This window comes from Protopterus annectens, chromosome 7.part0, assembly GCF_019279795.1.
Source record: "Protopterus annectens isolate FY-2018-M chromosome 7.part0, PAN1.0, whole genome shotgun sequence".
NCBI classification, from domain to species: Eukaryota; Metazoa; Chordata; order Ceratodontiformes; family Protopteridae; genus Protopterus; species Protopterus annectens.
The window spans coordinates 1,159,718,436-1,159,743,675 of record NC_056739.1 but is presented as its reverse complement, the minus strand read 5'-3'; the positions used below and the strand labels follow the sequence as shown (position 1 = coordinate 1,159,743,675).

The 25,240-nt window shown below is 43.1% G+C and overlaps 1 protein-coding gene across 5 annotated transcripts in view; it reads right to left on the bottom strand.

Moving 5' to 3' along the window:
• The window catches only part of HERC1 (HECT and RLD domain containing E3 ubiquitin protein ligase family member 1), a 3,987,333-nt gene that overhangs the window by 120,225 nt on the left and 3,841,868 nt on the right, over nt 1-25,240 (bottom strand). For all 5 annotated transcript variants that reach the window (XM_044077739.1, XM_044077741.1, XM_044077740.1 and 2 more), the window contains exon 75: nt 21,629-21,881. In XM_044077739.1, the coding sequence (XP_043933674.1) occupies nt 21,629-21,881 (253 nt within the window). The remainder of the gene's footprint in view (nt 1-21,628; nt 21,882-25,240) is intronic.

Genomic DNA, 25,240 nt, shown 5'->3' with positions numbered 1-25,240 from the left:
CAAAAATTAAAAAAAACAGGATGTAAAGAATGGACAACAGGAAAACAATCTGTACGTGTTTCTATCATATAACACTGTTAACCAAGAAAGTTTGAATGAATAAAGACAATACCAGCATTATTTCTCTACAGGATGAAAACATATTTTTTCTGCAAACACCAGCAAACAGATGTTTTCATACAATGACCAAAATAGAATACCAAGGAGAAAAACAGGATGTACAACCACTACAAAGAGACTATAGCAAATTAAATTGTTGGGAAAAGTATTGTGTACAGGAAAGGTATCATTTATGCTTAACGAGAAGTAAAAAGTGATACAGTGGAACTAAAGCTGCAACAGTAGTATGTGTGGTTTGTTATAAAAAGTTATTAATTACTGCTTTTAAAAGTGACCGAGTATGGTGCTGCATCAGTGTATATTCTGCAAGTTTCTGTGGGTAACAGACTGTGTGATAACTAGACTTTGATTTCAGCAGAATTCAGCCAGTAAGACCTTAGTGTCTTAAGAAGACTTCGGATCAATCACAGTAACAGCACCGTGATTACCACCTTGATACTTTATTTTTCAGTGTTTTCTAACTTTCTGCTTCCCTCTGAATAGTCATTGTTCTGTTAATGTCAAATATTTGCCTCCCCTCCACAAAACCGCACTGATTTATATCTATCGATTTTGGCATCACCTTTGCCATTCCTTTAGCCATTATAGACAAACACTTTCTAGTCAGGATTTAGAGTTGAAATGGCCCTATATGAAGTTGGATCTGATTTCAGGAATCGAGTTAGAAAATATAATTAGGGAGTGGGATAAAATGGACATGGAGTTTATAAACAGTGTAGAAATAAAAGAAAAAGAGATATGGATAAGAAGTAACAAAAATTATTTAGATGGACTGACAAAGGTTAAAGTATTGCAGAATAGGGGGAATCTCACAGTACAAGAAAAGACGCAACTGCAGAATGCTAAAAAGAAAATAAGGGACTACATGGATAATACTCATGAGTTTACAAAGCTTGCTGTTAAGCAGCTGTTTTTTGATAACTCCAGAGCACAAAAGCTTTTTAGGACAATGTCTCAGGAAAGTAAAAATGTGGAATTCATGAAAAAGTACAAATGGAAATGTTTAAGGAAGAATTAAATATACCAAGGTTAGAGGTAGACAAGGCTCAATTATTAACAGGATAGGAGGAGATGAGATAAAAATGGTGATGCATAACCAATCTACAGGAAAGTTTGAGGAAAAGATGGTATTCCTGTGTAAGTTTGAAAGCTAGCAGGGAAGAAAAGTGACAAAGATCTGGAAAGTTTTGTTTAATACTATTTTAAAAGAAAGAGAAGCGCCAACATCTTTAAAGAAAGTTGTGGTAACTACAATACCTAAAGATAGTAAAGACCCATCAGTTCTAGCTTCATATACATCTATTTTGCTTCTAAAAAAGAAGTTATGTACTCACCATAACGTTCCATGTATGTAGTCCATCTCACCGAACATTATTACATGTGGGTTCGGAGCCGATCCTCGGCTCCGACTCGGCTGCTTAAAAAGCCTGAAAACTTCTGATTGGCTCGTGGCTAATAGGTATCCCATGATGCATGCGCACATTCTCCAGATCTTGTTTGCTACTAGTCCACCAGAATCAGACATGAAAAAGGAACAAAGGTCCGGAAGAATAAACTGTAATAAAAGGAGCCCTTGTGGCAAAAAAACACTATAGAAAGGGAAAAAACTGTATCCAGATCCTCCAGGAAGGGGGGTGGTGGGTGGGTTCATAATAATGTTCGGCGAGATGGACTACATACATGGAACGTTATGGTGAGTACATAACTTCTTTATGTTATGTAGTCCTATCTCGCCTCCATTATTACATGTGGGACAGCGGCCCTAGCATCTTGAATGGGTGGCTCACTGGAAGATACTCCTGAGTACCGTGGAACCCCTGGAAGTTAAATCCAATTTATAATGGGAAATGAAGGTATGAGAGGTAGCCCATGTTGCTGCTGCACAAATACTATCAAATAGGTGTCCTGGCTTGGAAAGCTGGAAAGCAGCAGAAGTAGAGAAGGACCTGGTGGAATGCGCTTTAACTTTAAAGGGTAACTCCTTTCCTTGAGAACTGTAAATAAAGGAAATACAACTAGAGACCCAGTTCGAAAGTGTAACCTTGGAAACTGGCAAGCCCATTCTCACCTCAGCAAAGGAAATAAACAGCTGTTCTGATTTTCTAAATTCCTTGGTCCGGTGGATATAGAAACGTAGTTGCTTGTGTACATCCAATTGGTGGAATGTATACTCTGCTTTGTTGGAGTGATTAGGGAAGAACACTGGCAATTCAATTGTTTGGTTTAAGTGAAATTGAGAACAGACTTTAGGAATAAAGGCAGGGTTGGTCCGGAGAGAGACCCTATCTTTGTGAAAAATTAAGTATGGAGGTTTAACAGACAGAGCTTGTAATTCAGAAACTCGCCTGGCTGAGGTTATTGCTACCAGAAAAAAGAGTCTTCCAAGACAGAAACTTCAACTGACAACTATGGGCTGGCTCAAAGGGTGGCAGAGTAAGTCTAGACAGAACTAAATTCAGGTCCCAAGGTGTAATGGGTTCTTGTACAGGAGGTCTTAATATCGTGTAACCCTTAAGAAAGGATTTGCACAGTTTGTGAGACATAAGACTGGAATCATTAATACTCACATGAAAATTAGACATTGCTGCTAGTTGAACCCAGAGTGTAGCAGCCGCTGAACCTTGGTGAAAGAGTTCAGAAAGAAACTCTAGAACAACAGTAATGGGAGCTGTAAATGGATCAACTTCTCTATTGTGTGCCCATATGGAAAATCTCTTCCATTTACTATGATACAATTTTCTGGTCGAAGGCTTGTGAGAAGAGGTAATAAAAAGAAGTTATGTACTTACCATAACGTTCCATGTGAGTTGTTTATCTTGCCTTTATTCTCACTGATGGGTTCGGAGCCGATCCTCGGCTCCGACACGGCCAATAGCAAAACTCAAGGTTTGCCAGTAGCTCGATACCAAGCCCCTTATCCCACAATGAGCTGCTGGAATTACCTCAGATCTTGTTTGCTGCGAGTAACAGTATACACACATACACACACACACACACATATATATATATATATATATATATATATATATATATATATACATACATAAACATATACATACCCTTTTATGTATTTCTACCAAGAACACTTCCTAAAGGGGAAGAAGAAATACTGAATAACCAGGATGGTACTAGCCTCTAAGTTAACAGTCAGCCAGGAGGGGGAAGGAGGGAGGGACGTGAGAATAAAGTCGAGATAAACAACTAACATGGAACGTTATGGTAAGTACATAACTTCTTTATGTGAAGTTGTTAAATCTCGCCGTTTATTCTCACTGATGGGTAGTGTCCCTAGCACCCTCAACCCTGGGTGGCTCATGGGAGTATGTTCTTCAGTACCATAGAACCAAAGGAAGACATGTCCCTTGAAGCCTTATCTATTTTGTAATGTATGATAAAGGTATGAGGCTTAGACCAAGTTGCTGCAGCACAAATATTGTCAAGGGGCAATTTAGCTTGAAAAGCAGAAGACGTAGAGACGGCTCTGGTAGAATGAGCCTTAGGTTTGTGTGTTAATGGCATGCTCGCATTTTCATAAACAAAGGATATACAATTGGATAACCATTTAGATAAGGTTGTTTTAGCCACTGGATTGCCTTTTCTTGCTTCTGAGAAGGATACAAAAAGGTGGTCTGATTTTCTAATATCCTTAGTTCTGTCAAGATAAAATCTGAGCGCTCTGTGAACATCATGTTTGTGCAGCATGTATTCCAATTTGCTAGAGTGGTTGGGAAAAAAGACTGGCAGCTCAATGACCTGATTGATATCTGACTCAGAACAGACTTTAGGTAAAAATGAGGGGTTTGTTCTGAGAGATACTCTATCAGCATGGAAAATCATGTAGGGTGGTCTGATAGATAATGCTTGAAGTTCTGACACCCTGTGGGCAGAAGTAATGGCCACAAGAAATATTGTCTTCCAGGATAAAAATTTGAGATCACAAGAAGATGCTGGTTCAAAAGGAGGAATAATAATTTGAAACAGCATAAGGTCTAAATTCCAGGGAGAATAGGGAATTTTGATCGGAGGTCTCATATGAAGAACGCCTTTAAGAAAAGTTGTAGATAATTTATGGCCCATAACATTTGAGCCACCAAACCAAAGGTGAAAATTTGAGATGGCAGCTAACTGAACTCTAACTGTAGCAGCTGCTGCCCCTTCTTTAAAAATTTTTGTCAAAAATTCTAAAATAGAAGAAAGCGGATCTTGGAAAGGGTCAATGTTCTGAGTGTTGGCCAAATTGAGAACCTTTCCCATTTACTGCCATATAACTTCCTGGTAGATGGCTTGTGAGAAGACAAGAGAATTTGTCTTGTATCTTCTGAAATTGAATGAAGCCTGGCAATTAGGGGAAGTGGATTAGCCAAGCAGTCAGTTTCAGGGACTGCAGTGAAGAATGAAGGTCCCCTGATGTCAGAAGGTCAGGAACTGGGCCCAAGATCCATGGATCTTCCAACAGATGATGGTGGAGAAACGGAAACCAAATCTGTCGAGGCCAGTAGGGGGCTATGAGTATAACAGTTCTTCCCAGCAATTTTGTTTTCTGTAAAAATCTGGGTATTACTGGTCAGGGTGGAAATGCATAAAGGAAACCCGAGGGCCAATCGTGTAAAAGTGCATCTCTCGGGGGATGACCGGGAGGTGGTATTAGGGCAAAGTAGCTTCTGCATTTTGAATTGATGTGGCTGGCAAAAAGGTCGCAGCAAGGCTGGCCTCATTTGCGGAAAATCAACTCCGCAACCTGTTGTTTGAGAGACCACTCGTGAGGGAGCAATATCGCCCTGCTTAGCTTGTCCGCTATCACGTTGGATTTCCCCGGGATGTGCATTGCTAACAGAAAATGCTGGGATGACACAGCCCATTGCCAGACCCTGAGGGCTTCTCGACAAAGGGGGTAAGACTTGGTTCCGCCTTACTTGTTCAAGTACCAGACTAATGACATGTTGTCCGTCTGAATTGCAATAGTTCCTAGAGGGAGAGAGTCCTGAAAGTACTGCAACGCCAGAAGCACCGCTCTCAACTCTAGAACACTGATGTGCAGATGTGATTCTTGATCTGTCCATGTGCCTTGGGCAGTCTTTCCCTGAAAATGCCCCCTCCCCACCCTATCAGGGAAGCGTCCGTGGTCACAGTGGCTACTGGGGGGGAAGAACAAAGGGTCTTCCGATTGTGATGAAGAGATGTCAACCACCACCGAAGATCTCTCCTGCAAGAATCCGTGATGAGAATCATGTGGTGCATCGGTAGTTTCTGGTAAGACCACTGAGCGAAGAGGAGCCATTGAAGAATTTTCATATGCATCCTTGCGAGTGGCTGTCGCTATCAAACCTAGAACCTTCAATACCTCTGCTGCTGTAGCTTTGTTCTTTGACACCAGTGAGCTGATGTTTTGGCAGAGAAGAGAGACTCTTTCAACAGGGAGACGTAGAGTGGTAGTTGAGGTATCTAACTCTGCTCCTATAAAAACGGTATGCTGCAATGGCAATAAGGCAGACTTTTCGAAGTTGACTGTAATGCCCAATTGATGGCAGAGTGTCAGAGTGTATTGTGTTGCCTGAGTCAATTGATGCCTGGTGGCAGCGGTGAGGAGCCAATCATCTGGGTATGGAAACACCTGGAATCCTAGACGTCTCAGGTGAGCCGTGACCACTTCCATGCATTTGGTGAACACTCTGGGGGCTATACTGAGACCAAAGGGCAGGGCCCGAAACTGGTAATGATTGGCTCCCATCCGGAAGCGCAGATGATCTCTGGAGCATCTGTTCATCTTTATGTGATAGCACGCATCCTTAAGATCTATGGAGTACATCCAATCACCTTTCCCTAGGAAGGGAAGAATGGACTGAAGTGTGACCATTCGGAACTTCTCTTTCTTTACGAACTGGTTGAGTCTGCTGAAGTCAAAGATAGGTCTCCAGTACCCTGTTTTCTTTGGTACCAAAAAGAATCTTGAGTAAGTTCCGAATCCAACTTGGTCTGCTGGGACTGGTTGGATGACTCTTTTTTTCTAGCAATCTGTGGACCTCTATGACTGCTTGTTCCCTGAGATTGGGTGGAACATCTGGGATTCCCTTTACAGGAATGGGAGGGGAAGAGAATAGTATGAAATATCCTCTGGAAATGATGCTTTGTACCCAAGTATTTGATGTTATGTTTAGCCAGGCTTATGGGTACAAAAACAAGCGACCCCTGACTGCCTCCAGAGCCCCCTTTCAGGGGCGCTGGTATGGTTGACCGGAGAACTGACCCCTGTCACCCTGTTGCTGCGGACCCCCTCTGCCATGGGGGCAGTGTCTTCCGTTATAACCCCCTCCTCTGCCTCTAGAGGGGGTTTCTCCACGTGTGTCCTGAAAGGCTCCCTGTGCTATTCGGAACCACATTTTCCCTCCCCTAGGGCCCTTGGGGTAGGGCCAAGTAGGGGGGTGAAAAACAGACTCCAACCGCAGATAAGGCCTTGCCTTCCTGCTCACACCTGGTTAAAGTGTCCTTTACTTTGGGCCCAAACAGTGATGAGCCATCGAATGGGGTATTAATAAAGGAAGACTTAAAGGGTTCCGCAAAGGAACAGAGACGCATCCAGGCTCGTCTTCGAAGAGCAATGCCCAAACTAGCAGCTCTACTCAAACCATCAGCTGCATAGGATATGAGACGCATGGACGAGTTTACCACTGAGTTTAGGGTAGCGAGCTGGGCGTTGACTTGGTCGGCCACCCCTGCAGCTACCGTACCCTGGAGAGTATCTCCTAGCTCTTTCAGATCATCTCTTTGTAGTCTCGTAAAGTGGGTTAAGTAGTTCAGTGATCGCAGAGAAAAAAGTCGCTGAACTAAACATGCGCTTCCCATATCTATCCATGACCCTAAAATCTCTGTTAGGGGGGGTGGATAGAGATGGATGTCTCAGATACTTCCTTTTTGGTGGCTGCAGCTACCACCATGGCATCAACAGGCACTCCCTTTGTCAAAAATGGCTCGTCCACTGGGGCAGACATGAATTTATTGGGCTTACGAGGAACAGGTTCCATGGTCTCCGGTGACTCCCACGCCTTATGAGAAATCAGGTCCATGAGCTCATCGTAAGGCGGAGACACCCTAGAAGTGGAAGGCTGAGACCCAAAAGCCTTCAAGAGCACACTCATCCTCCGTAGGGGTCTTGGACTGCAAATCGCCCCTCTGACTAAGGATCTCTAGTATCTTTGCAAAGGAGATATCCTCAGAGGGGGATCGAGGGGACCCTTCTGACTCATCTAAGTCTGTGTCAGATGTCAAAGACTCCTGTGGGGAGTCCAAGTGCCTCCTCTTGCACAGTCTCTTCCTGGGCATGTCCTCAGTGGGGTGATCTGGGGAGGTCTCAGAAGAGTAGGGGATGCCCTGTGGGGGTACTTGAGGCTCGGGGTCTCTATGCTTAGAAGGACCAGTAGATGAAGAAGTAGACACAGTAGCTTGAGGGGAGAGGGAAGGCTGAACCGATGCTGACGTTGTATTTGGAGACAAAACTCTCCTCATAGCATTGAAGGCTCCATGGCTCCGATGAGAAGGAGTGGACGGACCCGAGAGTACCGTCCGATCCTCCCGCACCGAAACCCTGGGCTCCGAACCCGAGGTAGGAGCCAAGCTCATCCGAGCCGAAGCCCCGAGAGGAAAAGTCGGCACCGACAAAATGGTTCGACTATCCTCCCCGGACCCGACGGGAGAGCGTCAGCACCTAGAGTCCATAGTCGGTGCTGAGGACATCAGAGTAGATGGAGCCGATAACACCGGTGTGGGTATCGGCTCCAAGGGTTCGATAACCATCGGTTCAGTTTCCTTTGGCTCTGAGAGTCCAGTACGGCTCGGAGGAGGAGTAGACAAATCTGGTTCCATGGTCTTCGGCACCGACGAGCTGGTCGGGGCCGACAACAATTTGGCAAGTCCTGGTGCCTGTAAAAGCTTCTGCACTAGCCGATCCATGTCCAAATCTAAAAGGCTGACTGAGGACTTAGCTGAATGCACCGAAGGTGCTGACTGGAGCAGAGGGGAAGAAGGAACTTCAGAGACCGGCTCCAAAACCGAGAGCTGGCTCCGAAAAAAAAAGTTACACTCGGTTCCGAGATATGTGGAACCGATGACCCTCCTCCTGAAACTTTTGCCTTTTTTGTCACTTTGTCTGAAGATCTAGATTTTGAGGATTTGGAGGACGAGCTAGTACCCTCATGGCTACTCAAAACCTCAGAAAAGGATTGCTGTAGCAATCCCCTGTCTATTAGCTTCCTCCTTCTCTCCAAGAGGACTCTTGAAGAAAAGGAATGGCAAATGCTGCAAGTGTCTTGGAGGTGTTTAGCCCCCAGACAGTATACACATTGAATGTGTCCGTCAGTGATGGACATTTTCTGCCCACAATCTGGGCATTTTTTGAATCCCGATTTAGGATGAGTTTTCTCCTTTTCATCCAACATCGTTAATAACAAACAGTAAACTGAAAAGAGTAAGACAGAAAAGTCCTTACTGACTTGTAATGATCCACAAAACTACTAAGCCCAAACTGGGCACTAACTATAACAATGTTAATAAACAACCTGATATTAATACACAACTATTTTAGTAACAAAAAGTAAAGGTTTTGTTTTTATAAACTTGCTGTTATTTTTCCCACAAATGGTCCGAGCTAGCTGGATCACTGAGATCTCTCTTGCAGCGGCAAACTAGATCTGAAGTAATTCCAGCAGTGCACGGTGGGATAAGGGGCTTGGTCTCGAGCTACTGGCAAACCTTGAACTTCACAATCGGCCGTGTCGGAGCCGAGGATCGGCTCCGAACCAATCAATGAGAATAAACGGCGAGATTTAACAACTTCACATTATGAGTTACAGCTGGAGACAAATCATGAAGCCTGACTAGTAATGGAACTGGAGCAGCCATGCTGTCAGTTTGAGAGTGTGGAGACTGGGCTGAAGAGAACCTGACGTGTGTCAGGAGGTCTGGCACTGGGTCCAGTGTCCAGGGGCAGTCCAACAGGTGAGGCTCGAGAAAAGGGAACCAAATCTGACGAGGCCAGTAAGGGGTGATGAGGATCATCTTGCTTCCAACAGCATTGCTTTCTGTATGACCTTGGGGATGAGTGTAAAAGGAGGAAAAGCATAAAGGAGTCCCGGGGGCCAATCGTGGACTAGTGCACCCGGGGGGCTGTGTTGAGACCAAAGGGCAGCGCCCGAAACTGGTAATGATTGGCTCCCAGCCAGAAGCGTACGTAGCTCCTTGATGCTTTGTCCATCCTTATGTGGTAGTAGGCATCCTGGAGATCTATTGAGCACATCCAGCTGTCTCTCCCCAACAAAGGGAGTATGGATTGTAAAGTGACCATTCAGAACTTTGACTTCTTTACATGCTCGTTTAAACTGCTGAGGTCTAGGATGGGTCTCCAGTCCCCTGTTCTTTTCGGAACTAAAAAGAACCTGGAGTATGTTCCGAATCCTGTCTGGTCTGTTGGGACCTTTTGGATGGCTCTTTTTAATAGCAGCTTTTCTATCTCTATAGCTGCATGATCCCTGTGATTGGGTGGTACATCTGGGATCCTTTCGGGAGGGCGTGGAGGAAGGGAAAAGGGTATAGAGTAACCTCTGGTAATGATGTCTTGTACCCACTTGTCTCGACTGAGATTTAGCCAGGCTTCTGGGTACAAGGACAGGCGACCCCCGACCGGCTCCAGAGACGCACAGTCGGGTTCCACATCAGGAACGCTGATAGGGACGGTCACGAAAGGAATCGCAACCTCCCTGATTTTGTGGGCCTCCCCTGCCTCTAGGGCATCTACCATTATTTCCTCCTCCCCTGCCTCTGAAGGAGGAATCACCTTGTGTGTCCTGGAAAGGTCTCTGTGATTTCTTGAACCACATTTTGCCGCTCTTCTGACCTTTAGGGTAAGGTCTAGAAGGAACAGTAAAACGGACTCCCATGGCAGAGTGTCTTTCCTTCCTGCTCACACCTGGTGAGGGTATCTTTCACCTTGGATCCAAAAAGAGAGGATCCGTTCATTGGTAAATGTAGACTTGAAAGGCTCAGCAAAGTTGCATAGACGCATCCAGGAATGTCTCCTTAATGAGACTCCTGAAACCGCCGCCCTACTCACACCATCAGCTGCATATGAGATCAGACGAATGGAGGAGTTAACAATAGATGTGAGGGTAGCCGACTGAGCCGACACTGTAGATGAGACTGCTTCGGTTGTGAAGTACCCTGAAGAGTATCTCCTAACTCCTTTAGGGGATCTCTCTGAAGTCTCATAAAATGTGATAGATAGTTCAGCGATGTGAGTGTAAAAGCCGCTGAAGAGAAGATACGCTTCCCGTATCTATCCATCATTCAGGATTCCTTGTTAGGTGGATGGATAGAAGTCGTCTCTGCTAGCTCCTTCTAAGTGCCCGCCGCCACCACCATGGCATCAACAGGTAAACCCTTAGATAAAAACTCTTTGTCCTTAGGGGCGGAGAGAAATTTATTCGGCCTCCTGGGGACCGGTTCCACTGCATCGGGAGTCTGCCATGCCTTCTGACTCACGAGATCTAGCAATTCATCAAATGGAGGAGACACCCATGAAGCTGAGGGATGAGACCCAAAAGCCATCAGGTACACTGACTCCTCATCGGAAGGGGTAATGGTGGGCCAGCCACCTCTCTGCCTGAGGATCTCCAAAATGTCTGCAAAGGAGACATCTTCAGAGGACGACTTAGGGGACCCCTCTGACTCATCGAGGTTAGTGTCAAATGTGACAGACTCATCAGGGGAGTCTACATGCTTCCTCTCCCATGATCTCTTCCGAGGGGGCTCCTCAGTGGGGTCTTCTGGCTGGGTCTCGGAAGATCAGGGACCACCCAAACGGGGGTCCTTAGGCTGTGAGTCTCTACCATCCCGGGGGAGAGAGGATGCTGAGACCGTAGTCGGCGCTTGAGGGAGTATAGCATCGGTACTCCTACGTGGTATGGATGAACTATCAAACATGCTCCTCATCTATACGAAAACCGATTCCTCCAGCTCCGAACGACGCCCCGGCTCCGAGGAGAGGGTAGGTGCCAATGGCTCCAAAGGAATCGGCTCCGAGAACGATGTAGGGTCCGAGCTCACTTGGGCCAACGCACCAAGAGGAAAACTCAGCACCAAAGAGGTTCAGTTCCAAGTGTCCCCCTTGGGCCTGACCGAACAGCTTCGGAACCTAGACACTTTGGAGGGCGCCGACAGTGTCGGAGTGGGGCTCGGCTCTGAGACAATCACCCGGGGTGCTGGAGCCGAGGAAACCACTATAGTTGGTACCGACAGCATCGGCTCCAAAGGCTCAATCTGGGTTGGAGGAGGAAAAAAGAGCAGGGTCGGTAACAGGGGTCGGCTCCGAGACAGAAGTGGTCGGAGCCGATAAAAAGTTTGGCAAGGCCGAAGACTTAAGGAATCTGAGAACCACTCTCTCGATGTCTTCTTCAGAATAGCTCCTGGAGGATCTGGAGGACAGTGTTGGAAATCTCGCTCTCTGTAATATAGGTGATTTTAAAGTAGGGGAGACCGGTGGAATGTCTATAGACCGACTCCTAAGAGGACTGCTGGTGATCGGCACAGAAGCACTGAGTGCCGACACTGCAATGTCCGTGTCCAGAATCTCGATTGGCTCCGAGGACAGTGGAGCCGAAGAGACAGAGACCATCTCCGATTTAGGTAACTTCTGTGGAGGCTCAGAGATAGAGGTTGAGGCTGGAGAAGGCCTTTTGGAGGTCTTGCCCTTATCTTTACTGGAAGAATGCAACCTAGCAGAGGAGGACGAGCTGGCTAGATCTTTCTCGAAAGAAGGTTTTAACAATCCTTTTAGAATCAACTTATTCTTCCGTTCCTGGAGCACTCTAGGACTAAAGGAATGGCAAAAGAGACAAGTCTCTTGAAGATGTATGGCCCCTAAACAGTACACACAGACACTATGTCCATCAGTGATGGACATTTTTTTTTAGAGCATTTAGTACACTTTTTAAATCCTGACTGTTTATGCTCTTTATGTTCCTTAGACATAATGACAGTCTCAATAGGCAATTGAAGAGAAAAAGCAACACACTCACTCAACAACAGAGGAACTAGATCCTCTAACTTAAACAGATCTAGCTCTATTTCTCACAACAAACAACCAAGGGAAATTTTACTAGGTTCTCTAACTTAAACGAACCTAGTGTAAAGGAAAGGGAAATAGACTAATACCTCTAAGTAAAACGGTTTAGTAAAACGCACACATTCATGGGAACACACACACAAAAAAGGCCAACAGGCCCAAAATTTTATAGCAGAAAAGTCAAATCCAGGAAAAAGTCAAGTCCGGTTAAATTGACACAATCAGTTATCACAATAATGCTAACAGCAATAAGAAAAGCATTTCACAAGAAGTTAAAAAACTTCTAACAATCAGAATAATAAAGTACTAAATCACTTGGCCACGGCCAACCAAAAGACGCTTCCAAATGAAGAAGCGGCAAACGAGACCTGGGGAATGTGCGCATGTATCATGGGATACCTATTAGCCATGAGCCAATCAGAAGTTTTCAGGCTTTCAAAGCAGCCAAGTCGGAGCCAAAGATCGGCTCCGAACCCACATGTAATAATGGAGGCGAGATAGAACTACATAACATCCATGATTATAAAACATTTATTTATGCCTATAATGGCTAAAATAACGGCAAAGGTAATACCAAAATTGATAGATACTGATCAATGTGGTTTGGTGGAGGGTAGACAAACATTTGACATTAATATAACAGTGATGATCCAGAGGGAAGCAGAAAGGAAGAAAGTAACATTGCTGCTGGTGGGTCTTGATGCAGAGAAAGCATTCAACAGAGTAAGATGGGATTTTATGAGTAGTGCAATGGAAGTATTAGCATTCACTGACACAATAAGGTTAATTAGGGGGTTTACTATCAAAATGTTGAAACTGAAAGCATTTTTTTTTTTACAAAATTATCTAATTGTTTATCAGACTTTGGTAATACCGAATTACCAAACTGCCGGAAATGGTAACCACAATTAACATTCGAACATCTGAACTTCCAATGTTGAAAGTCTGTGTTACCATTAATGTTTTTGTAGGGGGCAAGCCACCTGCACTCACCATGTGGGAGGCTATGCCCACCACACTCCCTGCATATTATATATACCAACTCTGAGATCACACTACAGTGAGGAAAAGGAAAAATTTCTTGACCCGCACTGTACTACGATCCCAGTTCAACACGTCAATTTCATACTAGCGAATGTGTACGCACTTTCGCCAATATGAATTCAAATATTTTCAGTTTGACATTACAGATGCTGGTAGAACATACATTTCTGCCACATTGCTGCCCCATAGTGCCTTTTTTAGGCAAGGCTCAAAAGTCAAACCCACCTCCGTAAACAGCACAATTAACAAAAAACTGAGGGTTATGCTGCTCAATGCCAGGAGTTTAAATCTCAAAATGCACGCGCTCGAAGCATTCCTCAGTATGGAGAACGTCGACATCTGTGCAGTAACTGAAACCTGGTTCAAGGCTCCAGAGAGCACCCCAGCACTACCGGGCTACAACTCATACTACCCGTTTCGGCCAGAGAACACGGACTGAAACACAAAAGGAGGGGGTGTATCTATATTCATCAAGGATACCTACACCTCCAGGTTAGTGGCGCAGCAAGATACCTCTGAGATCATCCATGTGCAACTAACATCGGGCAAATCTGCAATGCAAATTGTGGCCTGCTACAGATCACCCTCCATGACCTAGGACCACCACTCCACCTTTCTGGAGACACTGGAAAACATGAAGGCCCTACCGAACACCCTGATATTGGGCGACTTCAATTACTCTACCATTCACTGGGAAAACTACTCGAGTACAAATTTCCAGGCCCAGCGCTTCCTGGAATTCATCAACTCAAACGCCCTGGATCAGCTGGTAAACTCCCCCAACAGAAGTGAAAACATATTGGACCTGTTCATCACCAACATGGGCAACAGGTGTTACACATCGGAGGTCAACCCGTCACTGGTTAGATCAGACCATAAACTAATCACTCTGGATGTCCACACCCCACCACCACCCCCAACTAAGGAAACCACAATAAAAAACTTTTCTAAAGCAAACTTCACCTTACTTAAGACAGAGGTGGTACGTTTCACAGCCCCCATGCTAAAGGATAATGCTGCCCAAGATGCAGAAATCTTTACAAATGCACTCTATGAGCACCTACAAGGATGCATGGATCGTGCCATCCCTAGTACAGCCAAGACTCACTCCTCTAAGAGAAGGAAACCAGTTTGGTGGATCCCCACAATAAACAGGCTATACAATTGAAGGAGGAACCTAATTCAGAAAAAAAGCAAATCCCAAGAAGGAAAGACATCCCTGATCAGTATCAGTAAGAAACTAAGGTCCCTCATGAAATCATCTGAGGCTAACTTCGAAAAAAATTACCCAAGGATTCAAAAGATAACCACAAAGCCTTCTTTAGCTATGTTAAGAATCTAAGTGGCAACTCACAGATATGCACTGAACTAGTGCAAAATAGCACAAAATATACTGAGCCTACTGATATTGCCAACATCCTGGCAGATTGAGTCAGTGCAAACTTCACCCCCTCTCACCTCCAAAAGGGCCCACAACAATACCAGAAAAGTGTAGCGTCCCAAAAATCACAGACGCACAGGTGAAAACAGCCCTTTCAAAAGCCAAAAACACAGCATCAATGGGACCAGATGGTGTCCCAGGCTGCGTCTTGCACGAACTACAGAATGAACTAACCCCCCACCTAAACACGCTGTTCAACCTCAGCCTCTCCATACGCTACGTGCCCATAGAATGGCACACAGTAATGGTTATTCCTCTCCAAAAAGGAGGGGCCACAACTGACCCTGGTAATCATCGCCCCATAAGCCTGACTAGCCTGGTCTGCAAGGCTATGGAGTGCATCATCATGGAACTCATTAACAAAGACATTGGGAACCTCCAAACACTTGACTCGACCCAGTTCGGCTTTGTTAAGGGCAGATCATGTCTACTAAACCTGGTTGACTTCTTCGAGACAGTCACCAAGGCCATAGACGAGGAAAAGTTGGTTCACACAGCCTACCCTGACCTCGCCATGGCTTTCGACACCATTCCCCACTCGGGTATTACAGAAAAACTCACCAGCCTAAACATAAACCCCTACGTCACGAGATGGGTTGCCAACTGGCTTACAGACAGAACTCACACAGTAAGAATAGCAGGCTCCAGATCCGACTCTAAACCAGTCACAAGTGGTGTCCCACAAGGCTCGGTCCTGGGACCCTGTTCAGCATATACTTCTCAGAAGTACAGGCAAACACAGGAGGACTATGGCTAACCAAGTTCACCGATGACTGGGAGCCATAATTGACTCTCCAGTTGACACGGACATCCTCCGAAAGGGCCTTACTGAGACGGGCACCTGGTGTCAAAGTCATGGCCTCAAGCTAAATGCCAAAAAATGCATAGTCATCCCATTTGGGAAAAACAAAACACCCATGAATTACCACATAGGTGGCATCCCCCTTAATAGAGAAGGGGTAATAAGATATCTGGGGACCCAGGTAGATAGCAATCTCTCCTTTGACAATCATATTGCCAAAGTAGTTAGGAAATCCTTCTATGTGGCCCATATAATTACTAAAGAGTTCGCATCTAGAAATAAAGACATTATAGTGCCCCTCTACTCGTCACTCATTAGACCCTTCCTAGAGTACAATGCCCCAACTGGGATGTACCTCACAAGACACTTCCAACAGCTGGAAAGACCACAAAAGTACCTCACCAAGAGGATTACTGGCCTCAAACATATGTCCTATGCAGCCCGAATGAAAAAACTCCGGATGTACTCAGTGGCATATCGCTTACTCAGAGATGACCTCTGCCTGACTTACAAAGCCATGTCCAACTCAGAATTGATGGACATGCTCCACCTAAAGAAATCCAAGTCACTACAAGCCACGCGCTCTAGTGAGCTAAACCTCGCCACAACAATAAATAGAACATGCTGGAGGAATAGATTCCTGTCACAGAGACTCCCCATTCTTTGGAACAAAATTCCAAATTACATCAGGCAGGGCCCCTCATTAACACTCTTCAAGAGAAACCTTGACGAGTGGATGGGTAACAGAAAATACACCCCTGGGATCATTTCATTGGCTCTGCTTGACAGAGAATCAGTTAATTAATCAATGGGGCGGCGAAAGCTGACACACACTGGCTAGGCTTATAAATGCCCTCAGGCAGACAGCCTAGTACCTACCTATGAACCTATTTCACCAACCCGTATTCGATGAACTGCCATTTCACATTTTGACAGTAAACATAATTAGGATGATATATGAAGAATCAGAGGTGAAAATTAAAGTGTGTGGGGGGGGTCCTTTCTGATAAGTTCTGTTTAAACAGAGGAACCAGGCAGGGGTGTCATCTTTCACCTTTGCTATTTGTGTTATATTTAGAACCACTGGCAAAGAAAATAAGGGACTCAGAAAATCAAAGATAAAATTGATATGGTAATCAAGAAAATTTGGCTTTATTTGCAGATATTATTTTCTACCCAATAAAATCAGAAAAGGACTTTTCAGTGTTGTGGAACATTCTGGGACAATTTTGAGTCTTTTCGTGATACAAAATTAATGAAGATAAAAATGAAGGTAATAGCTCTCAACTATGTATCCAGACACAAATTGGTTCAGAAATACCCATATTTATGGGGACATGATAAAATGAAGTACTTAGGAGTATGGGTTAAAAAGGATTATATTACGGCAGCTAAGGATATGTGGAAGAAAATAAACAAAAGATAATACAAAAACTAAAAAATGTGAAGTTCTGTTTTATGGATATGGATAACAAGACAAAAGAGGTGAATATGTCTTTAGTCCTTTTAGTTTTATACACAAAGAAGTTGTGCATAGCAATTAATAAAGAACTGAAGGATTTTACTTGGGGAGGGAAGAGGGCAGGAGTCAAGTGGGATAAGTTGATCATTCCAATAGAACAAGGTTATTTGGGATTACCCATTTTGATGACATACACAGTTAAGGCTCCTATACATAGCACAAGTAGAAAGCTGCAATTCAAAGTGGAAAGGGGTAATGATTATGAAAAAGAGGGCAATCTCAAGAAACAAGGAGAGACTGAGATTTTGGAAAATACCAGTAACCATACAGAATATTACATTCATAAAGTAGCAGAAAGTATTCTAAGAACTAAGACAACAGAGGAATGCAGAAAGGAGATTCTGCTGATACAGATTACTGCAATTAGGGGTACAGAGAATGGGCAAGAGGGGATTGGAATTTATTGGAGAAAACTGACAAAAGAACCAAGGGATTGGGAACAAATAATTAGAGAGGGAGAGGTAACATAATGAGAAGAGGCCAAGAATTCATATGGACTGCAGGCTAGAAACTGGCTTCCATATCAAGAATGATAGCAGCAAAGAGAAAGGAATAGAGGGATCCTAAGTGAAAGACAAGCATTTGTAGAATTTTTAGTAGAATCTAGAACAGAAGCTGCTGCTAAAAAGATATAATTAGTAGGGCATATAAAGTATTGCATGATAACTATAGGAATCAAACAGAGGAAGTTAGAAAGGATTGGGAAGATAGATTGGATAAGCAATTCACAAGGAAACAATGGGAGGATATATATGCATGTGTATATATATATATATATATATATATATATATATATATATATATATATATATATATATATATAATGTGTGTGTGTGTGTGTATGCAAGTACATGACTCCTAAATATGCAACAAAGTCTAAAAGATTTAGGATTTTTGCTTAGAATTGTTTGCATAGTTATTTTTATACCCCAAGCAAACTCAGGTAGACTGCAAATTTTGGAGGTATGATGGGGAGGAAAGAGGTAATTGGGAACATATTTTGGAGTATGATGAATTGGCAGACTTTTATGATTTCCTGCAATACTAGGTGAGCAAATTGGTGTAACTGGGGAAAATTCTTTTGAGCTGTGTTACAGAACTGGAATTACTTAGACATAATAAGGCCTTGCTGAGTTTAATTCTATTGGCTGCCAAAAAAAACAATTATTAAAAAATGGAAATCAAAGTCTAAACTGACACTACTAGAAAAGGGTAGGAACAACTTACATAGAAAAAAATGGGAACTGTGGAACACTACATGCAGAATAATGTTTTGGGAGGAGGAATGACATTTAAGAGAAGGCAGGAACTGAGTGAACTACGTAATGTTCTATACAGAAGATTACATGTGATGTACAATGTTTGCAACTAAAATATGACAACTGGCTTGCTTTCACTTACATAAAAGTATGACTGTCCATGTCATAAGTGATAATTCAATAAAGATGTTTCTTGTTTGAAAAACAATGAGACTGAGAATTTTTTCCCCAAGTTATTGTGATCTCCAGGTCTTACAAGCACTACAGTACTCAAGAAAAGGACATTAACAGAAAGGCATCTGAAAGGGCCACTATAAGCCAGTTCAAATGGAAACTCCTTCTCCTGTAAGGTCTCTGATACCATGGTTGCAGCCTTGAGAATCAGTGTGGGCAATGATGCATGAAAAGGCAGCACCTTGTACTGAAAATGGTACTGATTCAGAGTGAACTCAAGGAATCCCCTGTGAGGCTCCAATGACATGGTATACCAGAATGTGTTCATCATGTCCAGTTACACCATCCATGTTCCCTGTGGAAGCAAGAACATGATCCCTTGGAAAGTCATCTGCAACTTATGCACCTCACAGTTTTATACATAGTTACTAGGCATGAGGTCAGGGAGACTATTGTGGAGTCTAGCACAATCTCCCAATTTCTCCACAGCACTGTCTGGTTAAGTATGTAGTTGCTCAGAGTCACACAGGCAAAAAGAGGCTGAGGGAATCAACCCAGGAACCCAAGCAGCAGTACATTAACAACAGATAGCTTTAATCCTCTGTGCTACACGATAGATGTTACTGAGGTCCAGGGATTGACAAAATTATCACCCCATGCTCTACTCAACAATGAAGATGCAAAAATACCTCCCTCTTTCTAATTTACAAATAAAAATAGGCTGTATGGCCTGTTTGAGAAGCGGAATCTAGACCTGACCCATGAGATATGCTGAGACTATATGGTTTCATAACAGAGCTCCTGATAGGAAAGAACAGAAAGCTTCAAGTCTGAACCAACAGTCAGAGCATGTCCACTCTTGATGATGGCTTTCCAAGCTAAAACAAACAGAGAACTGGCCCTCCAACCGTAGTCCTAAAGACAGCCGTGACTGTTCAGCAACCACTTGTGGAGTCTTTTCTCCAAGTGGAGACCTGCAAGGGGCAAAAGCCTCCTCCAGTGACTTGCTGATCTCAGGATCAGAGGGTTCAGCTAGATTTTCCAGCACCTGGTCCAGAAGGAAGGAATGCAAGTGAGACTTGGGCAGACAGTTTAGTGACCTGCTGTCCAGCATATCAGTAGTAAATACTTTTCTGTCCAGAAATCCAAAGCTTTAGGCTCCTTATGTGGCCATAACACAGAAAAGTTATGTAGTTTCTGGGAACTCTGGTCGATTGAAGAAATCATAACGGAAATCTGCTGTAAAAAGCTTAACAGAGATGTCCTTCTACTTATTTTCCGTGTGTGTGTGTGTGTGTGTGTGTGTGTGTGGGGGTGACATACAGTGCATAATCCTTCTTAGGAGACAGAGGGTCATATGCTAGGTGTTTCTCAGGCTGGAAAACAGTACTTTTAATAACAGGTCTCAACATAGGTTATTTACCAAAGTTAAGCCACTTTGTAGAAAAAGACAGAGGAACTATAGACCAAACCATGGAGGATTTTATCTATCACCTCACTGACTTCTGAAATTCCCTCCCAAGGGGATTAAGAGGAGAAGGAAGCACCAAACAACAGCTATCTTCAGCAGAGGCTGCCTGAACACATCCAGTACCACAGATGTGGGGTGTGTGACAGGCAGTCACTGACGGTTATACGATGAGAGTTTCTTGAAGGGACTATGACACATACCATGGATGGTGTCATTTCATAAAAAGCACATTTATGGCCACTGTTGGCATCAGATTACATTGTGTTCTTTAGCAGTCTTCTCAAGTACTTGGCATGTTCAAACCTTACCAGACAACAAACAACACTTATACTTCCAATGCCCTGGAAACAACTGCAGGGTTATTATGATAGGGGTTGTGCATGCCTCCTCAACTCTCAGTAGTAAGGCAGCTATTTGACAGAGTGTGGGAAGTTAAAGAAGGCGGCTTCCTTGGCCTGAGTGCACACAGCCTTCATTAGGAGAATTTCATTCCATGCAAAAAGATTGTAAAGTTGCATTCTTCTGCTCAAAAAGGATGATGCTCAAACAGAGCCTAATCCCCTGAATAAGGCTGCCTGGGGAATGCTTCTCCTACCTCTTCCTTGACCACATCAGCCACTGACTAACATGAGGTCAATATCGTTCTAGCCAAAGAAAGGCTTATGGGTTTCAAGGGGCTGCAGACCACTTGGGCAGCAGACATAGAGGAAATTCTGGCCAGTGAATGTTCTACTGCTGCCTTAATTTATATTTTTGCCATGACTTAAGACTGGTATCATGTAAGAGATCCTCCTTTCATGCACTTTCTTGTACTGGCTACTCACCTGTACTGTTATCCTATGAATGGTTAAGATTTTGGGCTTTTCAACATCATCTTCTGTTATATGAGCAGAACTGCTGGCAGCTAAGATTCTCCATCACTTTGTCCTTCTCTACTAGGTAGAAAATACGAGTATCACCATGAGTTCCAGCTAGTGAATTGACAACTGCAAAATACAGCAACCTGAATTCCAGGATCAAGACAGGGAAATATGTGAGCTACTGAAAAGTCTGTGGAATATGGAGCTGGGTGTGACATCCTCGTTCTTCTACATGATACCACTATATGCAGTGGAGACAGAATACTCAAGAAAATATTACTCACAACAGAAAAACCCAAGTATCAACTAATGCAGATGGCATCCTCTCTTTTTCCCACTTGACTCCATAGCACAAATCACTCCAGTCTCTTTTGCAAATGACTTGCTTTATACAGCTGGTGGCTGTGGATGTCATACAGCAGGCGGAAAAAGGATTTTTCTTCCCTGAAGAGTAATGGCAACTTGGAGAGGGACGAAATGCACTAAGAGGGACAGAGCATACAATGACATCAGGTGCATCACACCATACTCCTGTGTGTGCCTGTGTGAGGGACTGCTAAGTACTCAATCTCTCCTGCTAATATGAAGTAGTACACACAGTAAATGGAGCCTCATTCTCCCAGTCCACAACAGACTATCCTGGCTAGAGCAAATACCCATGACCTCCCCAGATGAAGGGCAACTGATGCGATCAATTCATTCAAACCACCCTTTCCTGGTCATCTCCTACCATTACTAGGCTTGCTACTTGAACCTGTCTCTCTTGGGAGATCAATGTTTCCCAAGAGTGGTGGCAGTATAGAAATAAAGCAATGATAATACATACCTCATGAAAGTTGTCCTCAGTTATTCCACCATCTTCTGCATGAAGAATGCTATTAAGAGTTTGCACATAAAGAAGGTCCACTTCCTCCAAGTCTTCCACAGTTAATGGTATACAACACAACTGCTTCCAGATGACTGGTGCCAAGTGAAGATCCAGAGGTTTTTTGGTCCTAATTGCAACGCCCATTAGTATTCCAAGGAACCGGAACTGCATGAGGTGTTCATCTGAAGAGGCTGAAGGGTTAAAGAGGAACCTAACGGCATACAATATAACAAGTGATGAGTTAAGCCCTCATGGTCACAATACAGAAATGCCATAAAATAATATTTCTGCTACCACTACCAATCAGTAAGAACCAAAAAATGAATCTGCAAATGAGCAGACTTCCTGTGATACTTCGAAAACAGTGCTTCAAAACACAAGTAAAATGTTACTTGGTCTTTCAAGGCTAACATTTAACAAAACATAACAAAAATGCAATTTACCACTATTAACCTATGGTAATATCTACCTCTGTAGTGTAGACTTTCTAAACCAGTCTGCCTTTAACAAGGAGGTCCACCAAGTTGATTTATCTTGGCACAGTAAGAAGTACTAATTGCCTGAATAACACTACCATTCTGAATTTTGCATTCTGTGCACATGCTACGTCCTCAGACCTCAGCAAAAATTCTGTTCTTCACAGTGTAAACAGGTAATCTACTTACGAAAACTCTAAAGGTATACAGAATTGTGGCTCAGTAAACTTCTCCCTTATTGTAAACACTATCCACAAAAAGGCAAGTATAAGCATCAAGAACTGTCACACTCTGGAGGGGTACAGAGCAGCAATATTTTATTTTGCATTACTATGTTACAAAGAAAGGTATAATCACATACAGGCAATAGTGCATTTGAAGCTGCTGGAGCCTCCAAGGCATTAGAATTTACACACAAGTGTGCACTTCAAGGTGGACTTGGAAAGCATCACATAGTGGTGGTACTGCCTATTCTGAATCTGGAAATCAATCTTTAGGTCTTACTTGGAAATGAAGGACTGTCCTATAGACCACATGAAAAATGATCCCATAAAATGTCTTCAAAGGAAATATCGTCTGGAGAAGAATCTCAAGACTGTGGGGGCAAGTTCCCATTATTAGACTCTTAAGATGAAAGTAAATATATCTGTGTTATAAAACAGTGTTTCTCTTCATTGGTTAGCAATAAAATGGGCTTCTTTTCCTTTTATCCTCTTGAACTTTTTAATGGATCTGCAATTGTTGGAGTCTCTGTTAAAGAATGGCATTGATCTGAAGTATCGACAAAGGTACCAGCTGCTCAAGGTTTCCTGTACTATATTTAAATATTTCCTGGCAAATGTTTTACAAGAGGTCAAAGAAAGGCTGCATCATAAGAGAAGCTGAATCAAATGCAGCTAATAGTGGACGTAGCATGGTTAAATACTGCTTCAGTATTAGATTCATCCACCACAGTAACAGCATAAATCAGTGTAGGTACCAGTGAAGGGTTATATTATTACCTTTTGGCAGCATTTAAGCTGGAGAAAATATTTTTTATTGTTTTTACAGAGACTTCATATCCCTGCTTTCAAGAGTTACTTGGATGGAAATGTCACTCCCATTCCCTCCAGTTAAAAACGCAGCGGAATGATTTCTTACTCAGAATTTTTGGCTGCTTCCTTTTACGATTTAGTTCTGTTAAGTTAATATTAACAGATGTATTTTTCTCTTCAACTTAATCAGACTCCTTGCTACACATTTTTCAAAAAAAAAAAAAAAAGTTAAATTAATGACAACCCCCACACAGAAAAGTTACTGTGGAAATAAAACAAGCCAACAGTTTACCCACCATTCCTGTTTAATTTTCAGACATACGTTTGAGGACCAAAAGAGCAAAGGGATAGAAAATAAAGGCCCCTTTATCCAAAAAAACACGTTATCCAATCTGTTCTCCCTGACCACTGTGGAGAAGATAATGGACACATTTCTGGATAACTGCACTTCTTAACTAAGTACATGAACAATGTAGTTTCCAATTTTCATATACAAACTAATGAGCTTTTTCTGTTCAGTGTGACTATTCTCATAAGGGGTCCAAAAAAGATGGATTGTTTGTAGATCCAATTTACTCTGCACAAACTATCAGGCAAGACTACACAGCTCCAAAGACCATGTCTCATGCTACCACATAAAAATCACATTTGGTGTCTGCATTATCATTTGACCTGTTCACTACAAGTTTATAAAGTGTTTAAGTAGGTCACATCAGCTCCTAATTTATGATGCTGATGAGTTGGCAATCCAGTGGGAGATGCCACTTACTCCTAACTGTAAATATCTCAAAGACAGCACTTCCAAGCATAATCTGAAGCTTTTGTCCCAATAATCTGAGGCAGTGACAGGTAATATATATTCTTTGCATACATGTGAAAAGGATTGGCCCACCACATGAAATATGGCAAAAACTTATTTTCTAATGCAAGTGGGGGAACAAAAATTGTATACAGAATGATTCTCAGCCTGAAGCTAAGACAGTTACACAGGATCACCACAGTAGCTGTGTTTATTCAGAAGAAATACACACACACACACACACATATATATATATATATATATATATATATATAAATAAAACACACACATATATATGTATACAAACGCACACATGTTGTTGTTGTGTCTTTAGACTTTTCCCGGTTAGGGGTCGCCATAGCGGAACTCCGGTCCGCTAATGATTGGCAGTAGATTTTTACATGCCGGGTTGCTGGCCCTGACGCACAACCTTCAACGAAGGTACGCCCATTCATGCATGTCTCCACACAGAAGACGCTCTAGCTGAGAATCGAACAGGATAACGCCTTACTGTGAGGAGACAACGCTACCGCAGCACCACTTTTTCCTTCTTCTGATGCAAAGAAAACTAAGAATATATTCTAGCTCAGCACTAAACTAAGCATATTGAGCCAAATGCATATGTAATACTCCCAATGGAAATCAAGTGTATTACAAAAATATCATAATCTGACAGTGAAGGCTTATGAACCCAGGTATTTGGTATCAAAGTATAAAAGGCCAATATGTCAGTCTTCAGGCAATGACGAGATGTTTAGACTAAAAAATGTAACTGAAGACTGATATCCTACCCTTTGGGATTTCAGTGCAGCATACCAGTGCATCTTATCATACCACTTTAGATGCCTCACACCATGGTGTTGGAGCCATGACAAGTTACAGTTGGGAAAAAATAAGAAGTTATGTACCTACAATAACGTTCCATGTTAGTTGTCTTATCGCCTTCTTTCTTGCTGGATGGGTTCGGAGCCGATCCTCGGCTCCGACTTGGCCTTCTACTAAAGCTCGAGAGCTATTTACTGGCTCGAGGCCTCCCCATATCCCACAATGCTAGGCATCAGATACCCAGATCTCATTTGGCAGAGTTAACACCATAGGTTCATAGGTTCATACTAGGCTATCTGCCCTAGGGCATTTATAAGCCTAGCCAGAGTGTGTTTGGCTTTCGCCACCCATTTTAAATTAATTTTGCTATGCCCTTTTTCAAGGTTAGTATACTGTGCCTCTGTCTAACAGTGACACAGGAGTGATACCCGGGGTA